The following is a 22801-nucleotide window of genomic DNA, read 5'->3' as shown; positions in this document are numbered from 1 at the left end:
CTTTATCTCCATCTTCACATATGACTGACAGTCAATGCACTGCTGCTGCTTTTCTATGGCTGACCTGTTAGCAGACTGACTAACAGGCCAATTGACAGCATCGCAAACAGTATCGACCGGAGCCTGATAGATGCTAATCAGACCTTACAAAGGCTTTTCCCCCTGATAAACCAGAGAAGACTTATTTGTTTCAGAGATTAAGCTGTCTCTCCTACAACACAAACTGTATTTGCTAGGCTTGTTTGTTTGAGACCAACAACAATTTACTTGATCTAACGTTTAAATCTCTCTCGCAATTACGCCCTGCTCACATATTTTCTTATTCAGAAATAGGTCAAATTGCAGGAGGTAAAGACTGCTGTTTCACTGAGACTTTAAGGAACGAGAGGGCAGTTTGAGACCGCAGTGTGTTTTTGTACATTACAGTAAGTAACCACAGTAACGGTGAAGCTGCGAGTGGCAGCTGTGAGTGACAATTATACAATTATCAGTCACAAGGCTCCTGTTTTTACAGAGTGAATGAGATGTTTACAGACTCAGTCGTGTCTCCTGCAGCTTTTGGATGGTCGCAGTGTCGTTGAAACAAAAACACACACACACACACACACACACACACACACACACACACACACACACACACACACACACACACACACACACACACACACACACACACACACACACACATCTGTTTCCCTCACTGAAACAACAACAGAGGCCTTGAAGCGAGATGCCGGAGATGAATCTTTGTCTGTCTGTGTTCGACTTCTCGCTGAAGCCGACGCTACCTTGGCAGGCTAACTCAATTCATTACAGCTAATTGTAATTGGCGTAAAGCACTGGAAGCTTTCCACTGTGTTGAGCACTATATGTGTCCTCACACAGTTAAACGATCTGTTTGGCTTTCCGGAAGCCTTCTCACTTCAGAAAACAGAGCAAAGATGGCAGGTAGCAGGATGCTTTTTCATGGGCTTTGACAAAGCATCTAATTAGATGATAGCTTTAGCTCAATGTAATTATTGCAGTATTGCGCACAGTAACATAATTTTGAGCTCTGATTATTGCTAGATATTCACTGGTTTTGTTCAGCTGCTGATCTGCAGTAATGTAGCTGTGAGGAAAGACTTCAGCAAGGTGAACGTAAAGGACAACATGGCTCCCCAACCGCCATAGATTAAGTGGACAGTCAGACAAGGGCTCAGCCATCCTCTACGGAGAGATTTACAAAGGTCTTCTGATGGGCGCCCTCACTATGGATTCAGTCCAGTAATCAATAGAGCTATGAATATCTCTTGGCGGGGTGTAACGCTAATAAAATTATTCCACTTTGCTCTGGCCCGCAGAGCAGACTGCGGGCACCATCATTTTCAGTTTCTAATACAAAGTCACTCTCAAGGCAAACTGCCAAAAGCACGCAGACACACACACACACACACACACACACACACACACACACACACACACACACACACACACACACACACACACATACAGTAGTTGTGCCTACACATCAACAGCAGGGAGTGACATCCCACTGTGGGCAAAAACACAATACACATGAGAGGGAGCTTTTAAAGAGCATCGACTCCACTGAGAGGCAGACGTGTTGTTTGCATTAAGTGTCTTTGCACTATGATGGTGCGCAACTAGACAGCAATGTCTTATTTCCATTTGGGTAAAAATCCCATGACAAGGCCTTCATCAGGAGGCAGTGTGTGTCTACAGTAAATACGACTGGGTTTGAAGATTTCTGTGCTGTGCTGTGCTGTGCTGTGTGTGTGTGTGTGTGTGTGTGTGTGTGTGTGTGTGTGTGTGTGTGTGTGTGCGCTACAGCCAAGTCCTCTCTGGTGACACAGGGATTCCTTGAGACACCTTGTCCTCTGGCGATCGTCCAATCTACTGCAGAGAGGGGGTTTGGAGGACAACATCAAGTCAATCATTTATGACGACATTGCGGCTGCTCTCCATCTCTCGCAGGCCATTCAAACAGCGACTACATTGCTGCTGTAGAACCAGAAACCGTTCTCTCACTAAGGGCGTCCAAACTGAATCCAAGAACCTATTTAAATCTTTTTAATCCTATTTACACACGTTCAAGCAGAAACTTGTGTATCTCTTGACCTAAAAAAACTAAATCAAGACACAATAAAAAAAACAAAAAACAGTCAACTTGACAAAAGCAACACAGCATTGTACTGAACTGATGTGGAATTATTTTTATCCCAGTTTGTAGAGAGGCAAATGTACAAAATAGACTCCTTCAAGCTTGCAGCCGGTGACATATTTGAATCTGTTTCACATGATAGTTGATTAACCTAAATTTTTTCTGACAGACTGAACCATGTTACTGAGCGTACTGTATAGCCTCGCCTGCTGTAGTGCTGTTTACGCTGCTGCGTATACTGTTCATTATCTGCTGCTGCTGGACGCTTCTTGTAAGTGAGTGTTTGATGGGGGCTGAGTTGTGAGCTACAACAGTGTTGACAGATTACAACCAGAATCAGAAAGAAACTAAACACTGAGCCCACTGTGTGGAGGCTTTTCAATGTTATAGTCAATCCAGTCCATGGCTGTTTCTATTAGTGATTATGTAACTCATGGCAGATCTATCAGGATTTTTATTTCAAGCATCTGTAGTGGTTTGAAAACATAGCTCACCTGCTACAGTTATATTTGATCTTTAGTGGTAAACACAGGTGTCATGCTGCCGGAGTGCACCAGAAAAGGCACTGCGCCATTCTTTTTTCTCCAAGTGTGGAAATATAATATTCACAGTTCTTTTGATCAGGTTAAAATTCATTTACATTTTTCCAAGTGCTTGAAGATCCAATCATCTCTAAAATGTATGTCATACAAGAAAGCCAATAAAAGCAAATGGAATGGTCCAGGTTGTCATATTGACATTTAAGGTGTATTGATTGATTCATGACGGCAACTCAAAGCCTCGTTTTGAACCGCTACTGTTTGCCTTGTTAAAGTCACTGTATTAGTTGTATTGCTTGTTTCAAAGTAAAAACCCTATAGCATTTCACCCTTAATTTCTTAAAAGGCTTGTATTGTGAGACATTTGCAGGAAGCTACACTAACACTTTTAGTAATTCAAAACAACTGTTGAAAATAGCCGGATTATGTTGTTATATGTTGCAGTGAGCCAAAGATTTGTCACAATGGAGACCATTTCCTGGGCAGATTGGTGGTGCAGTGGTTAGCACTGTTGCCTCTCAGCCAAAAGGTTTGGGGTTTGAGCCTCCCCCCTTTGTCATGATTTAAAAAAATTCAAAAAAATCATACTACAGCATGTCGTCCAAATTATGAAAAAAAAAAAGTCATACTATAGCAGAAAGTGACCCAAAAGTGTTTTTTGGGGTCACTTTTTGGACAACATGTTACAGTATGACTTTTGGGTCACTTTTTGGCCGCCACACCACAGGCACACCGATCGTCAAATTCTTTTGATAACTTTTAATTCCAAACATGTTAAGAGTGCACAGACTAAATTTCAAGTCGGTCCAACAAAATCTGTAGGAAGAGTTTGTTAAAAAACAACGTGTGAATCGCCAAAAATGGCGACTAAATTTAAAATGGTGGACTTCCTGTTGAGTTGACGTAATGGTGCATTGGAATTTTTTTGCACATCTTGGTGTGATACACATGTCCACCGAATTTCATGCATGTAGGTAAATGTAGCCACCGGGGTATCTGTTTAGGGGGCGCTAGCAAGCCATTTGGCCACGCCCACTCACGACTCCACTAAAATACCAAATTTTTGCCAGGAGAGACGGGCGTACCAACTTTCATGAGTTTTTGAATATGATAAAGAATTCCAAAAATGCAGTTGTTTATGTAGAATAATAATAATGCGGAATAATAAATCCTTGAAAAACAATAGGGCTTTCGCACCATCGGTGCGAGGGCCCCAATTAATTGTGGAGGTAAGAGTTTTTGTTTGGTTTCCTTCAGGCCGTGCACAATTTAGCTCCCTACTGAGCGTTAGTTAAAGACTAGTGTTGTATTTTCCTTTGTACAAGTGCAGAGGTAAAGATGCAGATTGAACAAACAGGTTTAAAAAAAACTGTAATGACCAGAAAAACAAATATTGCATTGGAATTAAATTTTGTTTTTCAAGTTGACTTGAGTGTCCTGTTGTAGCTTCTGACCCAAACTCAAAGGTGGACGGTCACACTGCGATGAAACCAACTTCACACTTTAGGAAAAAAAAACTAATTGGCAACACAGACTGAATTTAAATCATCTGTAGTTCCTTGAATAAGATGAACATCATGAATCCTTCATCTTTAACAATGTCAGCAGATCTAAGAGTTGAGATTTTCTTGTCCATGAGATGACGACATTCAGTGTAAAAGTTACTGAGTTAGGAGGTCAAAATCTTCTTTGGGACGACTTTCGGATACGTGCGAAATCCAACACAACTTACTGTGTGTACATGTTAAGAGTGGCAACGATTAGTTGATTAAGTGATTTACAGGAAATTATTCTAAATCTTTAAGGGATTTTTTTTTTTTTACGTTAAAAGGCCGAATCTTTTTCTGCTTTTAAAATGTGATGACTACTCGGTGCTTTTCTTTGTCATATATAACACTTAAATTAATAACTTTAGCTCTTTCTGACTGTCAGAAAAAAAGCTCTCAAGGACGTCGACATTTCTACATTTTCATTACATTGTCGATTTTGATTAGGACTTGTGTAAGTGTGCAGACATTAACAAGTTTGTGCGAGAGTTTTTATTTGTGTGAATGAGGATATCTTTACATAGTAGCTAAAGGGTGGGGAATGGGTAATATGATATAATAGTTTTGCAACAAGTGGGCTCTAGCATCAATAATGGATGACAGACAGGATGAGGGAGGCACAGTGGTGCACACACGAGAGCAAACACACCCTTTTATCAGAATTCAACAGTCGATTAGTGGGTAAGCAGCTCCACAAGTGTAGATAGAGTTTGTTCCTCAATATCTGTTTTTGTATTTTTGTGTGTCCATTTGGGGAATCAGGAAAAAAAAAACCATATACAGTAGAACAAAAATAATTAGACATGTTTACTTTGCGGGGAATGTGAACAATATACAGCTACAATCTCACGGTTAATGTTTAACGTCAGACAAAGGCACACTCATAGTTCAAATTTGAAATCTACAATATGTCCGCCGCGCAGATTCAACAGAGAAAATACTTCTTGAGAAGTCATTCCAAGCCAATCATAGCCACTTTGCCCTGAGCACACTCTGCCATTTATAGGTCTATAAAGTGGGCCAAATGAGAGAGAGCTGCAGCGACAATGACACAGGATAATATGTAAAACTGGAGCATTCGGAGAGAGGAAAAAGGAAAGAGAGAGCTGGCAAAGAAGGAGAGAACAAAAAGGGCTGAAAACATAAATAAAAAGCTTAGTGAAATGATTGTTTTGACCATGTGGACGCCATGTGGACGCTACAGAGGAAGCGCTAAATCCCACAACAAAGCAACACATGCAGAATCTCTTCATTCTCGCTTCCTCGTACATTTAACTACAGCTGTCACTCCGTTTTGTTCTGTTAATGGAGGGAAACACAGTCAGTATGGCCGATATTAGATGAAGTTTTTCTGCTGCTGGTCTCATTTTTGATGTCTTAATAACACAAACATGTACTTGTGTAGTATCCAAATCGCCCCTCCGGCTCTTCTCCCTTTTTTGACAAAGTATCAGCACAGCGTAACCATCCCACGCCTTCAGTATGGCCTTGTTATCCCGCAGTCAGGTTTATTTGCACAAGGTTTCTGTTGAAGACTCCCATGTTTCAAGCCTAACCTGAAAATTGCTCTGAGAGAAACTATCAAGAGTGCTTATTAAGACATCTCTGCAACATTGAAAACTTTTGTTTTCAGTGATTTGCTAGGGGCAGAGGTTGAGCTGGAAAAGCAGAAGAGTTGGATTTCTCGTCTCCATTTTTGCTCCCGCATAGGTACGTAGGAGGGGAATAAGGATGGAGAGCTGCTGGCTCAGATTCTGCCGGCTGTCAAGAGGAAAAAGAGGACTAACAATAGACCGGCATAGAAAGACGGAGAGAGACAATGCAACTGTCGATAAAAGGCTTTTTAAATTCTGACTGACTGTGAAAAGACTCGCACATTTAATGACAGATTTTTAGCAGATAAATGATTTCCATTCATATTTCTGTTAACCTGACCAGGATCACAGTCAGATTGATCCAGCTGTTATACAAGACACATCTGATGTGACGGAGACAACAAATTAAAATCCTGCAGATGACGTTTGCTGATCCATGGTGATGTGTCCTGTATTTTTTTTTTCCAGACAAGCGGCGTCTCTCCACCGACTTCAAAATCAGTTGTCGTGGCCAAATTGGGCTTAAAATCATCCTTTATACTGTCTAGTGCGCTTCAGGCTGAACAGCACTGAATGAGGGAGGCAGAGGCAGAGAGAGAGAAATGGTCAGGGGGACAGAGAACGGGATATTAAGTGACATAAAAGAGATTTCACAGGAGGGATGTTACCGAAGGGCATTCAGGGAAGAGATGGAGGGGGAGGGGAGGGAGGAAGGGTGGGGTGCGGAGGGGGGGGGGGGGTCGCAACATGAAATCTGATCTTCCCCAGGAGCCTACAGTTATCCAGTCCCTCTGCAACTAGCGGCTCAACAAATAACAGACAATAAAAGGGAGCCAGAGTCAAAGAAAGCATGATGGAAATCTAAACTTCTCCTCGCATTTGGTAAAATGTTTTGTCCCCCCCCCCCCCCCCCATGCTTTTTGGACATTTAACAAATGCCTTTTCAAACCACACAGATTCTGCTCTTGCTCGAAATTTATCCACAGCACAGTGAGAGATTTCTTCCTGTTTCTCCGTCTGTGTGCCAGACAGCATCAATGTTGGACTGTTGCTGATTGTCACCTTTTAATTTGGTTTTCTCTTGAATACATCTGGCATTGGCATTGAAATGCAAACTAATCATTTTCAAAAAACAGACCCTGCGTTCCAATACCCACACTGCCATGCTATTTTTATGATGAAGTAGTACGTCTTAATTGTATACATACTAAATGCAACAGGAAATCATTTTTTAAGGATAGCAGCAGTATGTACAAAAGTAAAAAAGAAATAGTATGCAATTTGGAGCGCAGGAATGGTGTACACTTAAATACATCTATCCCGGGCCCTGGTGTAGATCACACTGCAAATATTCTTGCCATTGCCTTCATTTAAACATCCTTTTTGTGTTTCTGTATGCAGGACAACACATCTTCTAGTCCTGCATACTTTTATTTTGAAAAAGAAAAGAAAGTGGATAAATATGTCCAAAGTCCAAGTATGTTGCTACCCCGTTAAAAGAAACGTATGTTGTTTCCTCTGGTCTACTCCCAGCAATCACCAGACAGAACCATCCAGCTGATCAACAGCCAGTACCACTTCACTCATTAGCGGGATAACGTGGTGTTTTTATAGCATGGCTTCCTCATGTTGCAAACTCACTACGTCTTCTACCCTCAAAGCAGGTTGTCACCCCGAAATCGAAAACCACACATTCCCCCAACTACACCTCTAATAGCATGAGCGGCCCTTAACAACCGCCATTTATTGAGCACACCCATCCAGCTGCGCAGTGCAAATACAGTCCAATAGAGCCTGAGGGTGGGGGAAAAGATGGACACACACACACACACACACACACACACACACACACACACACACACACACACAGAGAGAGAAAGAAACAAAGGGAGGGAGTTGACAGGCTCCAAGGAGGCCGACTAGTGCAGGTAGAAGAACTGTCCGGCTGTAATGAGTTCTTTGTTTTGTTGTATGCGTGTGTCCAAGGTCGGGTCGGGGGCTGAGTGAGGATAGCTGGTTCCCTTTTAGATCCACTTTCAGGTTCATTAAAACACCTGGAGTTACTCAAGTTTAAGGAATTCCTTGTGCAATTTTTTTGTATCTTCTTATCTTCTACAGCTTTCTGCAAAATCATGACGCAGGCTTCTTAATTTTAGTCGGTGCAGATCGTCTCTGTTGCCAGTTAACCAAACAAACGTTGTGGTCAGCCGAATCAATCATCTTTAGATGTTTAGTGTTAATGATACACATAAAATGCCAAAAGGCAAAAATGAAACTTGTGGCTGTTGATCTGTTAAATGCTCTGTGCGAGGCGGTGTCTATACTTTACCGAAGATCCCTTTGTAGAGAAAGAAACAGCACTCTATGATTATGAGTCAGCTGCTCCACAAAGCTGAGCTCATCCTGTCAGTTTTCAGTAGTGTGGATCTACCAGCTACACTTACTTATTCATATCATATCCAAGCGGCAACCAGCAGTGACGTCAACCATTGAGTTTTGAACCAATGTGCTGTGAAGCCCTAAGTTCCGCTTTAAACCGTCGCCATTCTTGCTATTTTGGAGCCAAAAGTGACCATATTTGGACGAGCTGGGGAGTGAACAAGCAACGGATCTGACTCAACCTGATTGGGAGCCCAAGGACACTATATCTAATATCTAGTTACTTGTGGAATTAGTTTCAGATGGGCCACCAGAACACTAGTAGGAAGGAGTGACTTAAGCGAATGACACCATAGTGACTTGTAGAAAAAATGTATTGACTTGGTATTTCATGTGACAAATTCAATGGGAGTCTATGAAGTGAGAGCCTTTTTGGAGCCAACACCTGGTGGCCCTTAGTGGAACTGCAGTTTAAGGGACTTTCGCATCTGCCTCATTTTTCAGATCTGGAAGCTACGTTGACTTTTATATACAGTCTATATTCGCATCGTTAGTATGGTATGGTATGGTATGGTATGGTATGGTATGATATTGTACGGTACGGTACGGTATTCAAAGATGGGAATTGGCCGGGGGCAGAAAGAAAGCAGCAGAAGCATCAGTCTGAATGGTGCTCAGATAAAGAGGGAGGAGAGATGGAAAAGGCCCGAGGTGATGAAGCAGAGGATGAAGAAGGTGAATGAGAAGAGAAAAGAGCTTCAGGGATTTAACGTCATTTAGCACTCGTGTTATTTTCAGGTTGTTGTTACATGTTAAATCGGGCTGCAAGTCTGTGTTGGATTCAGATTAAAGGCTGCTGAAAACAGACCATCGTCCAAGCAACATGTCTCCAATCTCCGAATCACACAAACAAAGTCTGAGAGAGCAGGCGCCTGTGTGTGTCCTGTCTGGCAGAGGGGAAGACAGGACGAAGGCTGTAGCTCATCGTCATCTCCAGCTAATAGAAGCTAATAATGTCTAAAACACTTCCTCTCTCTCTTCTCCAGCCTTTGAGCTTCGCGATGGCAACAACTTCAGGCGTTTTTCTGTCCCTGCAGGAGTCCACTGATGACTCCCTGTGGTTCTCTTCGAGCACAAGAAAAAAGAAGTAGCCCTCACCGTGGATTACAAGTTATTTAATGAGCTGATGCTTTGATTTGTTCAGACTTTCAAGAGCCATCCAAATGAGGAAGTTCACGAACGAGCTAGGAGACAACGAAAATGGTGCACGATGATCACGCTTTTAAAGATGTTTACTTCGAAGCCCCTGGAAAAGAGGGGATTCTTATGTTGTGCAAAGCTTGACAAAAGACAGTTGGGTTTCAAGGACATTGAAGAAGGATGGGGAATATTACATCATGTGTGTAGCTTAACCCTCTCAACCCTCCTGAGGACCGAGAGTAAGCTGTGGTTTACTCGATGAAAGTGAACTAAACCCATTTTCCCAAAAAATTAAAAGCCTTTAACGGTTTGTCTGCGCTACAGCTCCATAGGCTGAAGGTATGTGTGCTGGGAGAGCATTGGCAAACAGACAGTGTGAAACACGGATACGTAGACGCAGAGAAATAGTTGGAGGAAGAGACAGAAAACAAAAAGACTGTGATTCTGATAGAATCAGCCGGTCAGGCGCGGGGGAATAGCCTCGACAGTCTGTACTGCTCTCTAACGAGGACGCCTGCTGCTGACTGTTGGCATTGATTGTGTTGTCTTACAGAGATTCGGCAGGTAAACCTCTATTCGGCAGGTACAAAGAGAGGGCTGCTTGGTCCTGCAGGGGGTTGGTGGAGACTTTGATCTCTCTCCGCTTTCCCCCCTTGCTTGGTGGAACACCGGCGGAAACAAAGACTGAAAGGTGATGCATCTCTAATTGGCTCCAAGCAAAGGAAACTAGAAGCAGCTGTTTGGGTGAAGCATTGCTGGAGAGGAGATGAAGACAGGCAGTAAAATGGCCAACGGTAGAGATGTGGCAGGGAAAAGAGAAGAGTTTAGGGAAGGAATGAGATGGGAAATGAAAGAGAAAATGCTCCCAATAAATAAAAGAAACCCTCTCGTTTAATGCAGTACATGTTAAACAACTGGAATGTGTACACATTGTAGTGCAGGTGCGACCAGTCTAAATGCTTAAACACCACCGAACACAATTGATTATGATTGAGTGTGGAAACATTTCGGTGTAGCTGTTAAACGTGCGCTGGTTTGTGAGCGTTGATAATCCTAAACGTAATATATAGGGCATGATGCATTAGTGCTGTAATGAGTGGTGTGAGCTGTGTTACATGAGGGGGGGAGGGGGGGATATAATGATAATCTGATTGTTAACCAGTTTCTAATTCCCAGACTAAAGAGTGGAGATTAAGGTTTACATGTTTGCATGACTAGACAGGTTTCTGTTGTCCTTTAATCCACAAAAAGATCATCAATAAGCTTTCAGTAATACACGTATGTGACATGTGTGCCACCAGACCACAGGCTCCTGTCAATCATTATGTTTAAAATTTTAAAAAACAATTACATTTTTAACTCACCTTTCTGAATCTAAGCGGTTGACAAAAATCGCTGGATGTACAAGGGATGGGAATTTCAGGCAAAAATACTATGCTATATTCACGTGGAACTATTCAACTATTATTTGACAAATATTATTCTCTCTGCTCTCCCCTCACCCCGACCGGGTGAGGCAGATACCCCCGCCCACCTCTGAGCCTGGTTCTGTCGAAAAGTTTCTTCCTGTTAAAAGTGAGTTTTTCCTTCCTTCTGTCAGAGGAAGTAACCTGTGTTGTAATTTGGCACCATATAAATAATATCGAACTGAATTGAATTGAATGAAAATGCAAGTGCGGACCAATAAAGCAGAATGCAGCTCTGCACTCCTCTGTGGGGCCTTGTCGGTCATCGTGATATTAATCTTCATAGATGCCATATTGTCTTGTGGTCTCAAGCAGAAACCACAAACCATCCCGCCCCCAACCTTAACCCGGTCCCTAATGGGCCGACTGTGATTAATAACCCATGCAGCTGACCTAGGATACGTAGAAAGCCAGAAAACACACAGCAGCAGGCCCGACTAGTACGAGGCCAAAGGCCTGTGGTAAGCGGTTAGCAGCGGAGGCTAACTAGCACAGTTTCCCTGCAGTGTGACCGATCCAGATGACAAGCTCAGTGACTGCGATAACTCGGGCCATGTTAGAGGGAGCCAAGATGGCTGCTGTTCAAAAGGAAGGGCAGTAACAAATGGAGACACAAGTCACCAGAATTTGTGAAAGGGATTTTCCAAGGTTTTTTTTTTTTGTTGTTTTTTTTACAAGCGTTGTCGGTCACCAGAGGAAAGATTGTGGTTGGATGCTTGGCATAGGAAATATACAAGCACACAGAAAAAAGGAGAAGAAATAAACAAAACCAGGGAAGAGTAATTACTCTTTGGAGGACTGTGTGTGTGTTTATGTGCGTTCGCGTTTGCGTGTTTGTCTGCCGTGTCCAGTTATGATCATCCAATCTGCCTTCCTTCACCTGAAGGTCAGCCTGAAAGTCCAAAACCTCTCCTCAAGCACTAAACTGATGAACAGTGGACGCACGCGCGCGCACACACACACACACACACACACACACACGCACATACACACCTATCCTTAAAAATGTTTCCATGCACATTAAACACACACACAAACACGCAGAGGTCTGTGGTCGAGTGGAGGTCTGAAACCGGCTGCTCCAGCCCCACAAACCAAGCCAGGCAGTTTAATTCTCATTGGGGAGCTGCTGGAGCTGCTCCACCCTGCTGTCCGCCGCCAACCCAGCAACGCCACGCCAGCCTCGGTGCCAGGCTGGACCTCTACTGCAGAAACACAGGACCCAACGTCGCCTTGACAAAATTTCACACCGTGTTCTGAACATCACGAGCAAAAACTTCATTTATCCACATTACATTTACAGTACAATTGTCTCTGAATCAGTCAGCCGTGATCCTTTGCTTACTTACCAGAGTTTTTTTTTTTTTTAACATGAACATGTAGTTTAATAATGTTATAGACGTGTTGACCAAATTGTTATGTATATTATTTGTTTTTTATGTTGTTTAAATTGTTATACTGAAGAGCTGAGAGCACACATACACACAGATAAAAGGGTCAGTGATGCAAATCGACATGTTCTTGGCAATGAACATGTTAAATGTAAAGTAAATGCCACTCAAACATTTTGGTTGTTTTCATAATAGAACCCAGTTGAATATTTTTTGATAAGAGCATGAAGTACATCATTTATACAAATGCAAATCCCAAAATGAGTGAACAAGTGCACTTTTTTTTTTGTCTTCTTCCATAACTGCTCCCGGTGAAGGGAACAAAGGGACAGTTTTGTGGCTGCATAATTGGTCCGAGCAGGTTGCACCAGCCCCAATGAGAAGCTGAGTTGAGCACCCAGCTGGCAAGAAAGGCCGAGCCCTCCCCTCCCCTCCACCTCCCCTCCCGTCCCCTCCACCTCCTCCACTGATCCTCCCATGCTTCTTTCCTTCTCCCTCCACCACTCAGGGCCTGACTGTGAGCGTGCTGTGGCTGCGTGCCGGCGGAGGAAACCCAAGGCTTTCTCCGCCAAGCTCACTCGACTGCACACACTGAGCGAGCCTTTTTAAGAACGACAGTCACTCTCCACCCCCGTGTGAAAAGGGGGTCATTGTGCCACGCTGGACAACTGCGAAGTATTCCTTCTCATGTTCTGTCCACTCCCTCTCACGCACATGTGGACGTAGATGTTGAACCGCATGACGCAAAGGACAGACTTGCGCAAACACACGTAGGCTCAGAGACGAAGACGTAGACTTTATACGGCCTCAGATCCTTCCAGGCGGTGCCTCACCCTGCAGACTGTCATGTCCGCTGATCGCAAACACTTGTCACAGGATTTATGTTTTTCTGAGAAAACCACTGAGAGATAGTTAAAACATACGCACGTACGCGACATGATCCCAGGAGGAAATTGTGAGCGTGTTTCACGTCATGATGTTAAGCAACAAATTAATTTTGAGAAATACCAGAAACACACAGAATGACTCCAAATGAATCCAAAAGTTCCTTGAGGACGCTGAACTGTTTTCCTACCGAGAACTGTTTCTTTGTCCTCTCCAGGGTAATACATACAACGACAGATGCACACACTTCCCAGTAAGGTTTCATATGGCTATCTGCAGGTAAACCAACATGCAGGTTAAAACTCGGCTGAGCCTGGTTAAAAAGTATTTTCACACTTCTGTAGTTATTATATATTATATGCAAAATATTTCAGCGGGAGACAGGACTGGGTTGCACTAGTCCTTGTAAACACATTCCAAAGGTTTCCTGGTAACTGGTTGCTAGTTTCAAACAAATTATTTGCTAAATCAAGTTGCACCATTATAAATAAAGATAATAATAATAAAGATATCGGGGATGGGTAGTGATTTTCAAATAGTCATTCAAATATTTAAAAAAAAAAATCTATTTGTGTATGCGACTCTCGTCCTTCCTCATTTCCCCCTTTCTTTTTTTTTTTTTTTAGCAGTGACTGGTCATAATGCATCACTGCCATCAGAAGGGGGCGGGAATGTGCCCAAAAGCTGCAGGTGGAACTGCGTGGCGCTGTGAGATTAGATGCCGCGGTGCAGACAGAAGAAACATGTTAGCGGCGCCTAATAGTCGTTTAGCAGTTCAGAGCGATCATCAAATCGTATCTTTGCTTTGTCTGGAAATATTTCCGAAACTATCGGAACGATGTCAAAAGAGAATGAGACAAAATACGTGACGTGGAGTCATTGTGGTTCTAAAATTGCCTGTGTTTCGTCACTATTGAACTTTACTGCCATCTACTGGATTTTAAGATGTGTGGCATTTACTAAGCCAAATGCCCCATCTCGCCATCTCGAAAGTGAAATTTTGCCGTGAAACGCATGCACCCCCCCCTCCTTCCCCCCCTCCCCGAATTTTATGGGCTCTTCCTTAGCCCACGCTACACCCTTTGAACGAATTTCATGAAAATCAGGCCCCGTAGATTTCCCATAATCCTGCTGACAAACAAACAAACGGAAAATATTGGCACGGCAACAAAAACGTAAAATGGCAGCACAGAACTTTTGTCTCCCCCTTTCTGTCGGCGCGGGTAAATGCACTGACCTCATACAGACTCCACGCCAGTCAACCTGTTGCTACATAGTCAACCTATAACGACTTGATAAATATCCCTGAGACCAGAGGGCAGGAGGTTGTAGCTGCCTAGAAATAGAGTCGCTGACAGGCCCCGGCGGAGGGAGTCGGAGGCTGCGGACAATACAGCCATTGACGCTCTCTCAGGTCTGTCCTGCTTTTGGTATCCCCGTCATCAGAGACGCAAACCCACAGGTATTCACCGGTTTAGAGGCAGATTTTCCTCCGGATGAATTTATGGAAACAACGTACGGAGAGTCTTGCCGTTTTCAGTCGCCACACATTTTATGACTGAAGGCAGTGAAAGCTCCCTTTCTTCAATGAACCGACCTCATGAATGGCCCGCCAGTGGAAGTAGTGGAAGCTCTATCAGCTCCATCCGATCTTCATTCACCTTTAAACAAACCCCGTATTGCTTTCTACCTTTCCTTACCGCCTGCGTGTAAGAAACCTTTTTTTTTTTACTATTTTGTTGGTTTCATTTTATACATTTTTTCATAAAGTACAGTTTTGTGTACTCTAGATTTAACGAGATTTTTTTTTTTTTTTTTTCTCTCGTGAAAAACTGAGTCACGGGAATGTGAAAGAGATTTGTCAGCCCTCTCTAAGTCAGCAGGAATGATCAAATGTTTGAAGTAACACTGCTGTGCTCATGTTTGTTCCGTTCCGTTCAAAAATGAAAAGCTCCCGCCTCTAGTGTTGCCTCTACTTTTAACTTGCCAAGCGTCACTCAAGGACGACATCTTCATTTGAATTTTTTTTTTTTCTCCTTCTGTTTTTCTATCACTGCCACAAAAAAAACAACTGCTCGTCTCTTGGATAACTTTGCATCCTGAAAATGACCTCCACTTGAAATAAAAACAAAAACAAAACAAGAGAAGAGAAGTCTTCTTTGAGCCGGTTTGAAAATGATGTCGGGAACACATGCTGTACATGTACACCTACTGCCGAAGGCAAAAAAACAAAAAAAAAAACAGCCTCAAGGTATACGAGTAAACATCCTGCATGTGTCTTTCTGTGCGTTTCTGTTACACAACGGGAGAGTTCTTCCCATCTGTGCCTCTTCACAGCCCCCGCATCCCGGACCGATGAAGCGAGAAACGACAGCTCAGCCTTGCACTCTGCCTCCCTCAGTCTTCCTCAACACCATCCCACTCTTCATTATTATCATCAGCCGCCCACCAAAACCGCACTCTCGACTCCTCTTCCTTTACTATCGTCTCTCTAATTGTGTTTGGCAAAAAAAAAAAAAAAAAAGAAGAAAAAAAAGAATGCAACACTCATTGTTATTATCAACCACTTCGCTGTCAACATGATGCCTGTCTGCTCTCGGCTTAAACCCCAACTAGAAAACAGGACCACTCTGCAGGGTGTCTAACCAACATTTCACTTGTTATGCTCAAAGTCCAGATTATCCCACTAAATGCATCGCTGTCTGCAACACACACACACACACACACACACACACACACACACACACACATCCCATCCTCCATCTCCATCCCTGCTCTTCCAGCTCGCTTAACTTCCCACAGAGCTCATTGTTGTGGAAAAGATGTTAAAACAAAGAGGGCAGACAGTGCAGTGATAATCCTAAACACAGCAGCTGGAGAATTAGCTAGCCATTTGCTGGAGACTCATGATCTGGCTTCACCGCTTAATACGCAGAATCTTAACTGCAGTTTCAGCCAATAATTTAGCATTGCTCTAAATTCTTTCTAGTATTCGCCCGTTACTCTCCATCAGGGGAGGGAATGATGATTAAAAAAGGGAAAGGTGTCTTTTACTTTCTTTATTAGGGCCCGAGCGCCGAGCATCGGTGCGAAAGCCCCGTTGTTTTTCGTAAAGATGTTGGTCGTTAGTCGTCAGACGTTCTTCTTCTTACGTAAAGTGATTTTCTTTTTTGGAGGCTTTATCATATTCAAGAACTCATGAAAGTGGATACGCGTACGTCTCCCGGCGAAACATTTCGTATTCTGGTGGAGTCGCGAGTGGGCGTGGCCAAACGGCTCGAGAGCGCCCCCTACAGAGATGCCCCGGCGGCCACATTTACCTAAATTCACCAAATCCGGTGGACAGGTGTATCACACCTCGACGCACGAAAAAGTTACATCGCACCGTTACGGCGACTGGACAGGAAGTCCACCATTTTGAATTTAGTCGCCATTTTGGGCGATTCTGACACGTTGTACTTTGTCGAACTCGTCCGAGGGATTTTGTCGGACCGACTTGAATTTAGGTTCTATGGATAGAAAACATGTTTGGGATTAAAAGTTATCAAAATAATTCGCTTTCGTCGATGCGTGTGCCCGTGAGAGGCGGCCATTTTGAGCGTCTCGCCATGAAACTTACGAGTTGCTTTAAATCTTATGTACATGGACCGACCTTCTCCAAACATCACAGGTATGATAACAGCCCCGCCCTGAAGACCCCTGTGGGGTAATATTCGCTCATAGTCATAGCGCCCCCTGTTGGCCACCGGAAATGACACTTTTCATACTTTCACATTCTACGTCGAGCTGGTTGATCCCATGAACCTAAAGTCGGGCCACAATAACCTGAACATGTAGTTGATGATATATTGAGACATTCGTTCGACTTTGTCAATGGGCGTCGCCGTGACGATGCGGCAAAGTTGGATGTCTCGCCGTGACGCAGGAAGTTGATGTTTAAGGTCAAGACGGCCTTAAAGACGGCTTTGGGGAGGCGGCGCGCCGGAGTGCGAGGGCCCGTACATCACTGCTTGCAGTTTTAATTTCAGAGATGGTTTTCCAAACAGGATGCGATCGTGTACTCAGACGATCGCATCCTGTCTGGAAAAGCGTTTCAGCCGATTCCACCAGGGCAGATGTGTCAGAGCTACGATTGAAATGAATGAATTACAGATGCACAGAGACCTGTTCACCGTTCAGGATATTTAGGCAACGAGCAGCAGGATCAAGTTCCACACAGTAATGCTCCCAAGAACGACAGTAATCTGCTCAGAACTGAATCACAAACTGCAACAGCTTAATATCAATCATATTCGGCATGCACGTTTCTTTGTGCAGGAACAGCTGGAAACTTTCTCTGCTTTCATACTTTCTTTATCTTCCAGTGCTCCCCATCCCATCCCCCCACCTAATACTCTCCATATTTCTCTCCTTTCCCACTCGCTATCTGACTACCTCCTCCCCTCATTCCAGTTCCTCCTGGCAGCAGAGCAGGCGTGCGATGCCAGCACCCTGCTGCCAGTCTGGTCAAGCAGGGCGCCAGTCCCAAGTCTGTTACAGTATAGTGGGCGCTAAAAGGCGAAAAACACTACTCACTTCCATAGCAGACAACATTCGAGAGACAACACACCAAAATGTGCACGAGTGCTGCTCACCGCGCCTCGGTGAAAAACAGTCCGTGACTAAAAATGATATCAAATATTTGAACTACCTGAGCAGTATTTGGTTTTACTTCTTGTGACCTGGCACAGCATCCACCAAGGGAACTTTACCGAGCAATTACAGTGAAGCAAAGCACTGCTAATGTGCTTTTCTCAAGGAAACACACTCCGCCGTTGTTGTGCTTCAGCCTGGCAAGCCCTGATAGCTAATGCCCATGATTTTAGCTCCAGGCGGCACATCTATCTGCTAGCTGTTGCTCTATTACAGGTGCAAATGGCTCCAAGGCTGCAATTTAGTCGTTATGTATACTGCAGGTAATTGCTTGAAAAGATCAGAGTGGATTTCTTTTGTTCTGGTGTGTGCTAAAAGCTGGTGAAGAGTTTCAGCTAGTGGTTCAGGGAAGAGACTTTTACTGTCGCGTTTTAGAAAGGCAGAGAAAAAGGCAGGCAGGCAGACAGACACCTGCGATTCAAATTCCTTCCTAAGAGCCGCAGGAGTCGTCTGAGAAAGGCTAGACCTGTAGTTTCAACCCAGGCTGACCACATTTATTGTTCACCCACCCGCCTGACATTCCAGGAATAAGCAGAGGTGGATCTTTCATCGGTCTCCCACGCAAGGCCATCCAAAGGACACACAGTCCAGCGTGTTTGCGTGCACACACTCACTCACGCTCACAATATCAATCACTCGAGTATTTGGCTGCTTTGTGGTTTTTAAGAGGGAACAGAAATTATGTGAAGAAGAGTCCAAAAATGCAAAAGAACAAATGCCAACATAATTCAAGCATGACTAAATTACACTACATTCACACGGTTTTTCATTCATTTCTCTTTCCTCCACACACAAACAGCCAGACTCTAAAATATCTTTTGCAATTCGGCCCAGCTGCCCTCCGCCACGTTATAGATGAGAGAAAGTGTCCACCACTCACCTAGGTGGTCTCCATGGTAACTGTTGTCATGGGATGTTCTGCCGTGGGGCACGAGGTCATGATGAGCAGCAGGTGGCCATATTTGCCCGGTCTTGCGAACACTCACTATAGTGGCCTCCGACATGACCACGTGGCCTCCCTGCTGCCGGTGGTGACGCTTCTGGGACTGCGGCGTCGGGGGGCTGCTGCTGTCGAAGGAGTGCTGAGAGTTCTGGGAGTTCTGGGACGGTGAGCGGCTCTTCTCTCTGAAGGGGCGACGGAAGGCCGTGGTGGGGCTCGGGGAGACGTGGCTCGACTGGCCTGAGGAGAAGTCCTCCTCGCTAGACGTCAGGTTCTCATTGGAGCTGCAGTCCGGCGTGTAGCCACCACCGCCACCGACGTCCTCAAAGCTACCCGGGGAGTAGGAGCGGCGTGGCCAGGTCAGGAGGTGGTCATCACCTCCTCCGTGGTCTCTCATTGTGACTCCACTACCACTTCCACCGCCTCCTCTTCCATCTCCACTGCCGCCTTCACCCATCATCACCCCACCAACATACACACTGGAGTAGGCCTGGAACTCAGAGGGCTGCCAGGGAGGGGGTGGAGGTTTGCCTCCATTGGCCCTCCCTGAAAGCCGTTGGTTGGGCTCTCCATCTTCGTATTCCGCGTCATAGCCGCAGGTGCTCTCGGTAGACCGTCCTCGATACACCGGCCTGGCACGGAGCTCCCCCGCCACCGTAGCCAGATTACCTGGGAGCGAGTGCAGAGACCTCTTCCGCTCCATCTGCATTGCCTGGTTGCCCAGAGTGCTGATCTTGTCGGAGACGTCACGGTCGTTGACCCTGACCAAACCCCTCTCGTGGTGAAATTCCATGTTGGTGTAGAACGGCGGCGGCGGCGGCGGCAGCGGCTGTTTCTCCTGGCCTTTAGCTACGTCGCCCGCAGAGTGAGAGTTGGCGCGTTTGATGCGCTCAAAGTTGGATCTAAGTGCCGCCACACCAAGCCCCATCCCCAACTTGTCCTTGGGGTCAGAGGGCAGCTCCTTGTCTGGGGGCGGAAGGGTGGGCCTGCGGGGCGACATGGAGACGCTGCCTCTCTGCTTGGACGGAGAGAGGCCGTCGAGGTTGTCGCAGGACGTCGACTCGGCTTGTTGAGGTACTTCAAAGGCTGACTCCAGGCCGTCGCCGTGGGAGGCCGACTTCCTGGCTGGTGGAGGCCTGGGTTTGGATCTGCCGCCTCCATCTGCAAGAGGCTGAAAACGACTTCTATCCCCAACAACGCCACCACTGCTACCGTACCCTCCGCCACCTACAACTACTCCAACTCCACCAGTCTCCTGCATGTGGGGCTGCTGAGATTGGGACTCTGCACCTTGTGTGGCTGCAGGGTCCACCCCCTCATTCAGAGGCGTCTTCCTGAAGCCCCACCGTTGTTTGTCGTAGCTCTTCCTCTCTTTGGCCAGGAGGGTCTGCAGGTAGATCATGCGAAAACGCTCCTTGTTCACCTCCTGCTCCAGGCGTCTAATGGATGCCTTGCACTTCTCCAGCTCCTGCTCAATGCCTCCGACAGACCGGAGCTCCATCTTGGGGGGTTCTGACTCGGGAAACTGCGCCTTCCAAGCCTCAGTGAATCCGACTGGCTCCACCATATTGTGCCTAAATATATGTCTGTGACCGACCCTGGTTCACACACAGGGAGGGGGGGATAATGCCAAGTACGCACAGTTTGTCCCTTTTTTTAGTCCAGTTCGCCTCAGACTCCTTATTATCAACAACAATGGGCCACACCGGTTAGAAAGCAGTTTATAACAGGCCTTTAGGTAACCCGTTCACAAGCACACAGTCTAATTGCTGACACTTGTCGTGGGTTGCGCAGTCGCAACAATACATCCCATTCTGAACAAGAGAAACCGGCTCCTCAGTCAGAGGAAAAACGGGGAATGTGCGATTCAAGAAAAAACAATAAAAAGCTGTAGTGAAGCTCATCTTCCTCGCGCATTATTCCAGAAAAGGCCAATTTCAGAATAAGAGTCCTTATAAAAAATAAAAAAAAATAAAAAAAAAATCCTTCTCGACACAATGACAGTATGTCTTCGCGGGGTGACACGGGCGGTCTGGTTCCCAGGGAAAGAGAGAGAAAAGAAGAAAGTGTTTTAATCCCGCTCGGTTTACTCACTGTCTGTGTCTAACACCCCAGGTTTGTCCGTGATAGCTGGTCCATTCACTCTTGCCCATTCATATGACTGTAATCCCAGGTGCTGCTGCTGCTGCTGCTCCGGACCAAGCGTCGTCAGACCAGCAGCGCTCAAGGAGAATGGATAAAAAGCGCAAAATGCGAGCGAAGAGAACATCTGAGTTTCTCAGAAAACGGGATCGAACCGTGAGATCCAGTGGTAAGTAAATGATTTGTTTCGTTTTCCCATTTTTCTCCCCCACGGCACCTAGGTTGAGGTTGTTTTTGTTTTTTTTTCTTTTTTCTTAAATGCTCCCTTCCAGATTTCTCCCCGTTTCTTCGGCCGTGATGGTGCTGCTGTGTGCGCTCTCATCTCAGGCCAGCAACACTGGAGGGGCTGCAAGAATGGGAGGGACCAGAGTAACAGTGAGCCTGGCTTGGTTAAAGAGACAGAGCATGGATGCAAGTCTCCCCGCTTCACCTGATCTGTGGTCCCGGTTTATTCTCCGGAAATCAAATTGAACTGTTCAAACTTTTGCACAAGTCCCAAAATAAGTCAATAAGAGCTTGTTATATATTACCGGGGCGCGTTGAAGATAAACATTTGAGCAAACCCTCCCAAATGCATCAACTCTCGGCTACCACTACTCCCGATATTCTCTCTCTTTTATTATTCATTTAAAAAAAACTGAAATTAATCATTATTAACAGAGAATTTCTGCACATTACTGCTTCTGGATTCCTTTTATAAGCTCTACCTACCAAACAGGTGTACGTGTGCAGTTGGCATATTTAACCCAACACTGCCACCCACTGGAGTAATGTTATACAGTACACATTCTAGCATTTTGCCCTTTGTTTCCCCCCCAGACACACTTTGTGGCTTGTATAAAAACTTTATAAATTTTAGTTTATAGTATTCTTTTCTTAGACTGTCAATCTGATGATAAACAATGTTTTCAATTCTATAAATAACTTCAAATGTGTAAAACTGTCCAACTAACTGATCACGATTTACATTACTCTAAAATGTAGCACAAAAAAAAGAAGAGAAAATGACACAATTCAAATACTCTAGTATTTTATTTACCTGAAACCACAACCTCAGTAATGCATGTACAATCATTATTAGTCTTCAATAATGATCGTCGTCTTTTTCTTAATTTTTTTTTTTTTTACATATGGTTAATATTGTTCTTCGACCAGGTGTCACTGAGGAGACTGTGCGGTCCCCTCACATTAGATCACAGTTTTACAGCAGTTGATAAAGATACATGATGGTAATAATAGTAATAATAATAATAATAATAATAATAATAATAATGCAGAGGCCATAAGAGAACAGAACACTGTTGTATTGCAGGATTACCGATGAATCCGTGTCAGTCTGTTGTCCTCATTGCAAAGGACTAATTCAAGAAAGTAAATGGATCAGTGATCTGCATGTTGAAGTTAACTAAGGGGGGGAAACAAATCAAAGTTAAAAAAAAAGAAGAAAAAAGAACTCAATTAGAGCACAGTCAAGTTCAGAATGAGCCATGTCTCCATGTCAAATATTGTGCAAATTACCCAAACCAATACAATAAAAACAGTGATTTCCCAATATCTATCATATATCCATCTTAATATGTCATTTGAGTATTATACATTAGAATCTATAAATACAAATTACAAAGCCTACATACAGCTGAAACGCATGCAAGAATGTTTTGTACACTGATGTACAGCTAAGACCATTCAACCCAGTGTTTTCAAGATTCTCTATGTGACGAGCTACCATGGAAGTTGGAAATAAGTTCATCATGCAAGTGGGATCGTCGAGGGTGTTTCTTCATTACTTCCCTGCACACTAAACTGGAACAGTGTCATATTGATTTTAGCATCTGCACACAGAGGTATAAGTGTATGTATG

General features: G+C 44.5%; 1 protein-coding gene across 1 annotated transcript in view; it reads right to left on the bottom strand.

Moving 5' to 3' along the window:
• Positions 1 to 21271, bottom strand: part of bcr (BCR activator of RhoGEF and GTPase) — a 90243-nt gene extending 68972 nt beyond the window's left edge. Inside the window, exon 1 of the mRNA XM_069163269.1 lies at positions 18739 to 21271. Coding sequence (XP_069019370.1) covers positions 18739 to 20365 — 1627 coding nt within the window. The 5' untranslated portion in view covers positions 20366 to 21271. The remainder of the gene's footprint in view (positions 1 to 18738) is intronic.
• Between the last annotated feature and the right edge of the window lie 1530 nt (positions 21272 to 22801).

Source organism: Embiotoca jacksoni, unplaced genomic scaffold, assembly GCF_022577435.1.
Source record: "Embiotoca jacksoni isolate LCO1_2020_lvr unplaced genomic scaffold, fEmbJac1.0.p SCAF_10, whole genome shotgun sequence".
Classification (NCBI taxonomy): domain Eukaryota; kingdom Metazoa; phylum Chordata; class Actinopteri; family Embiotocidae; genus Embiotoca; species Embiotoca jacksoni.
This window is presented reverse-complemented; position numbering and strand designations above follow the sequence as displayed.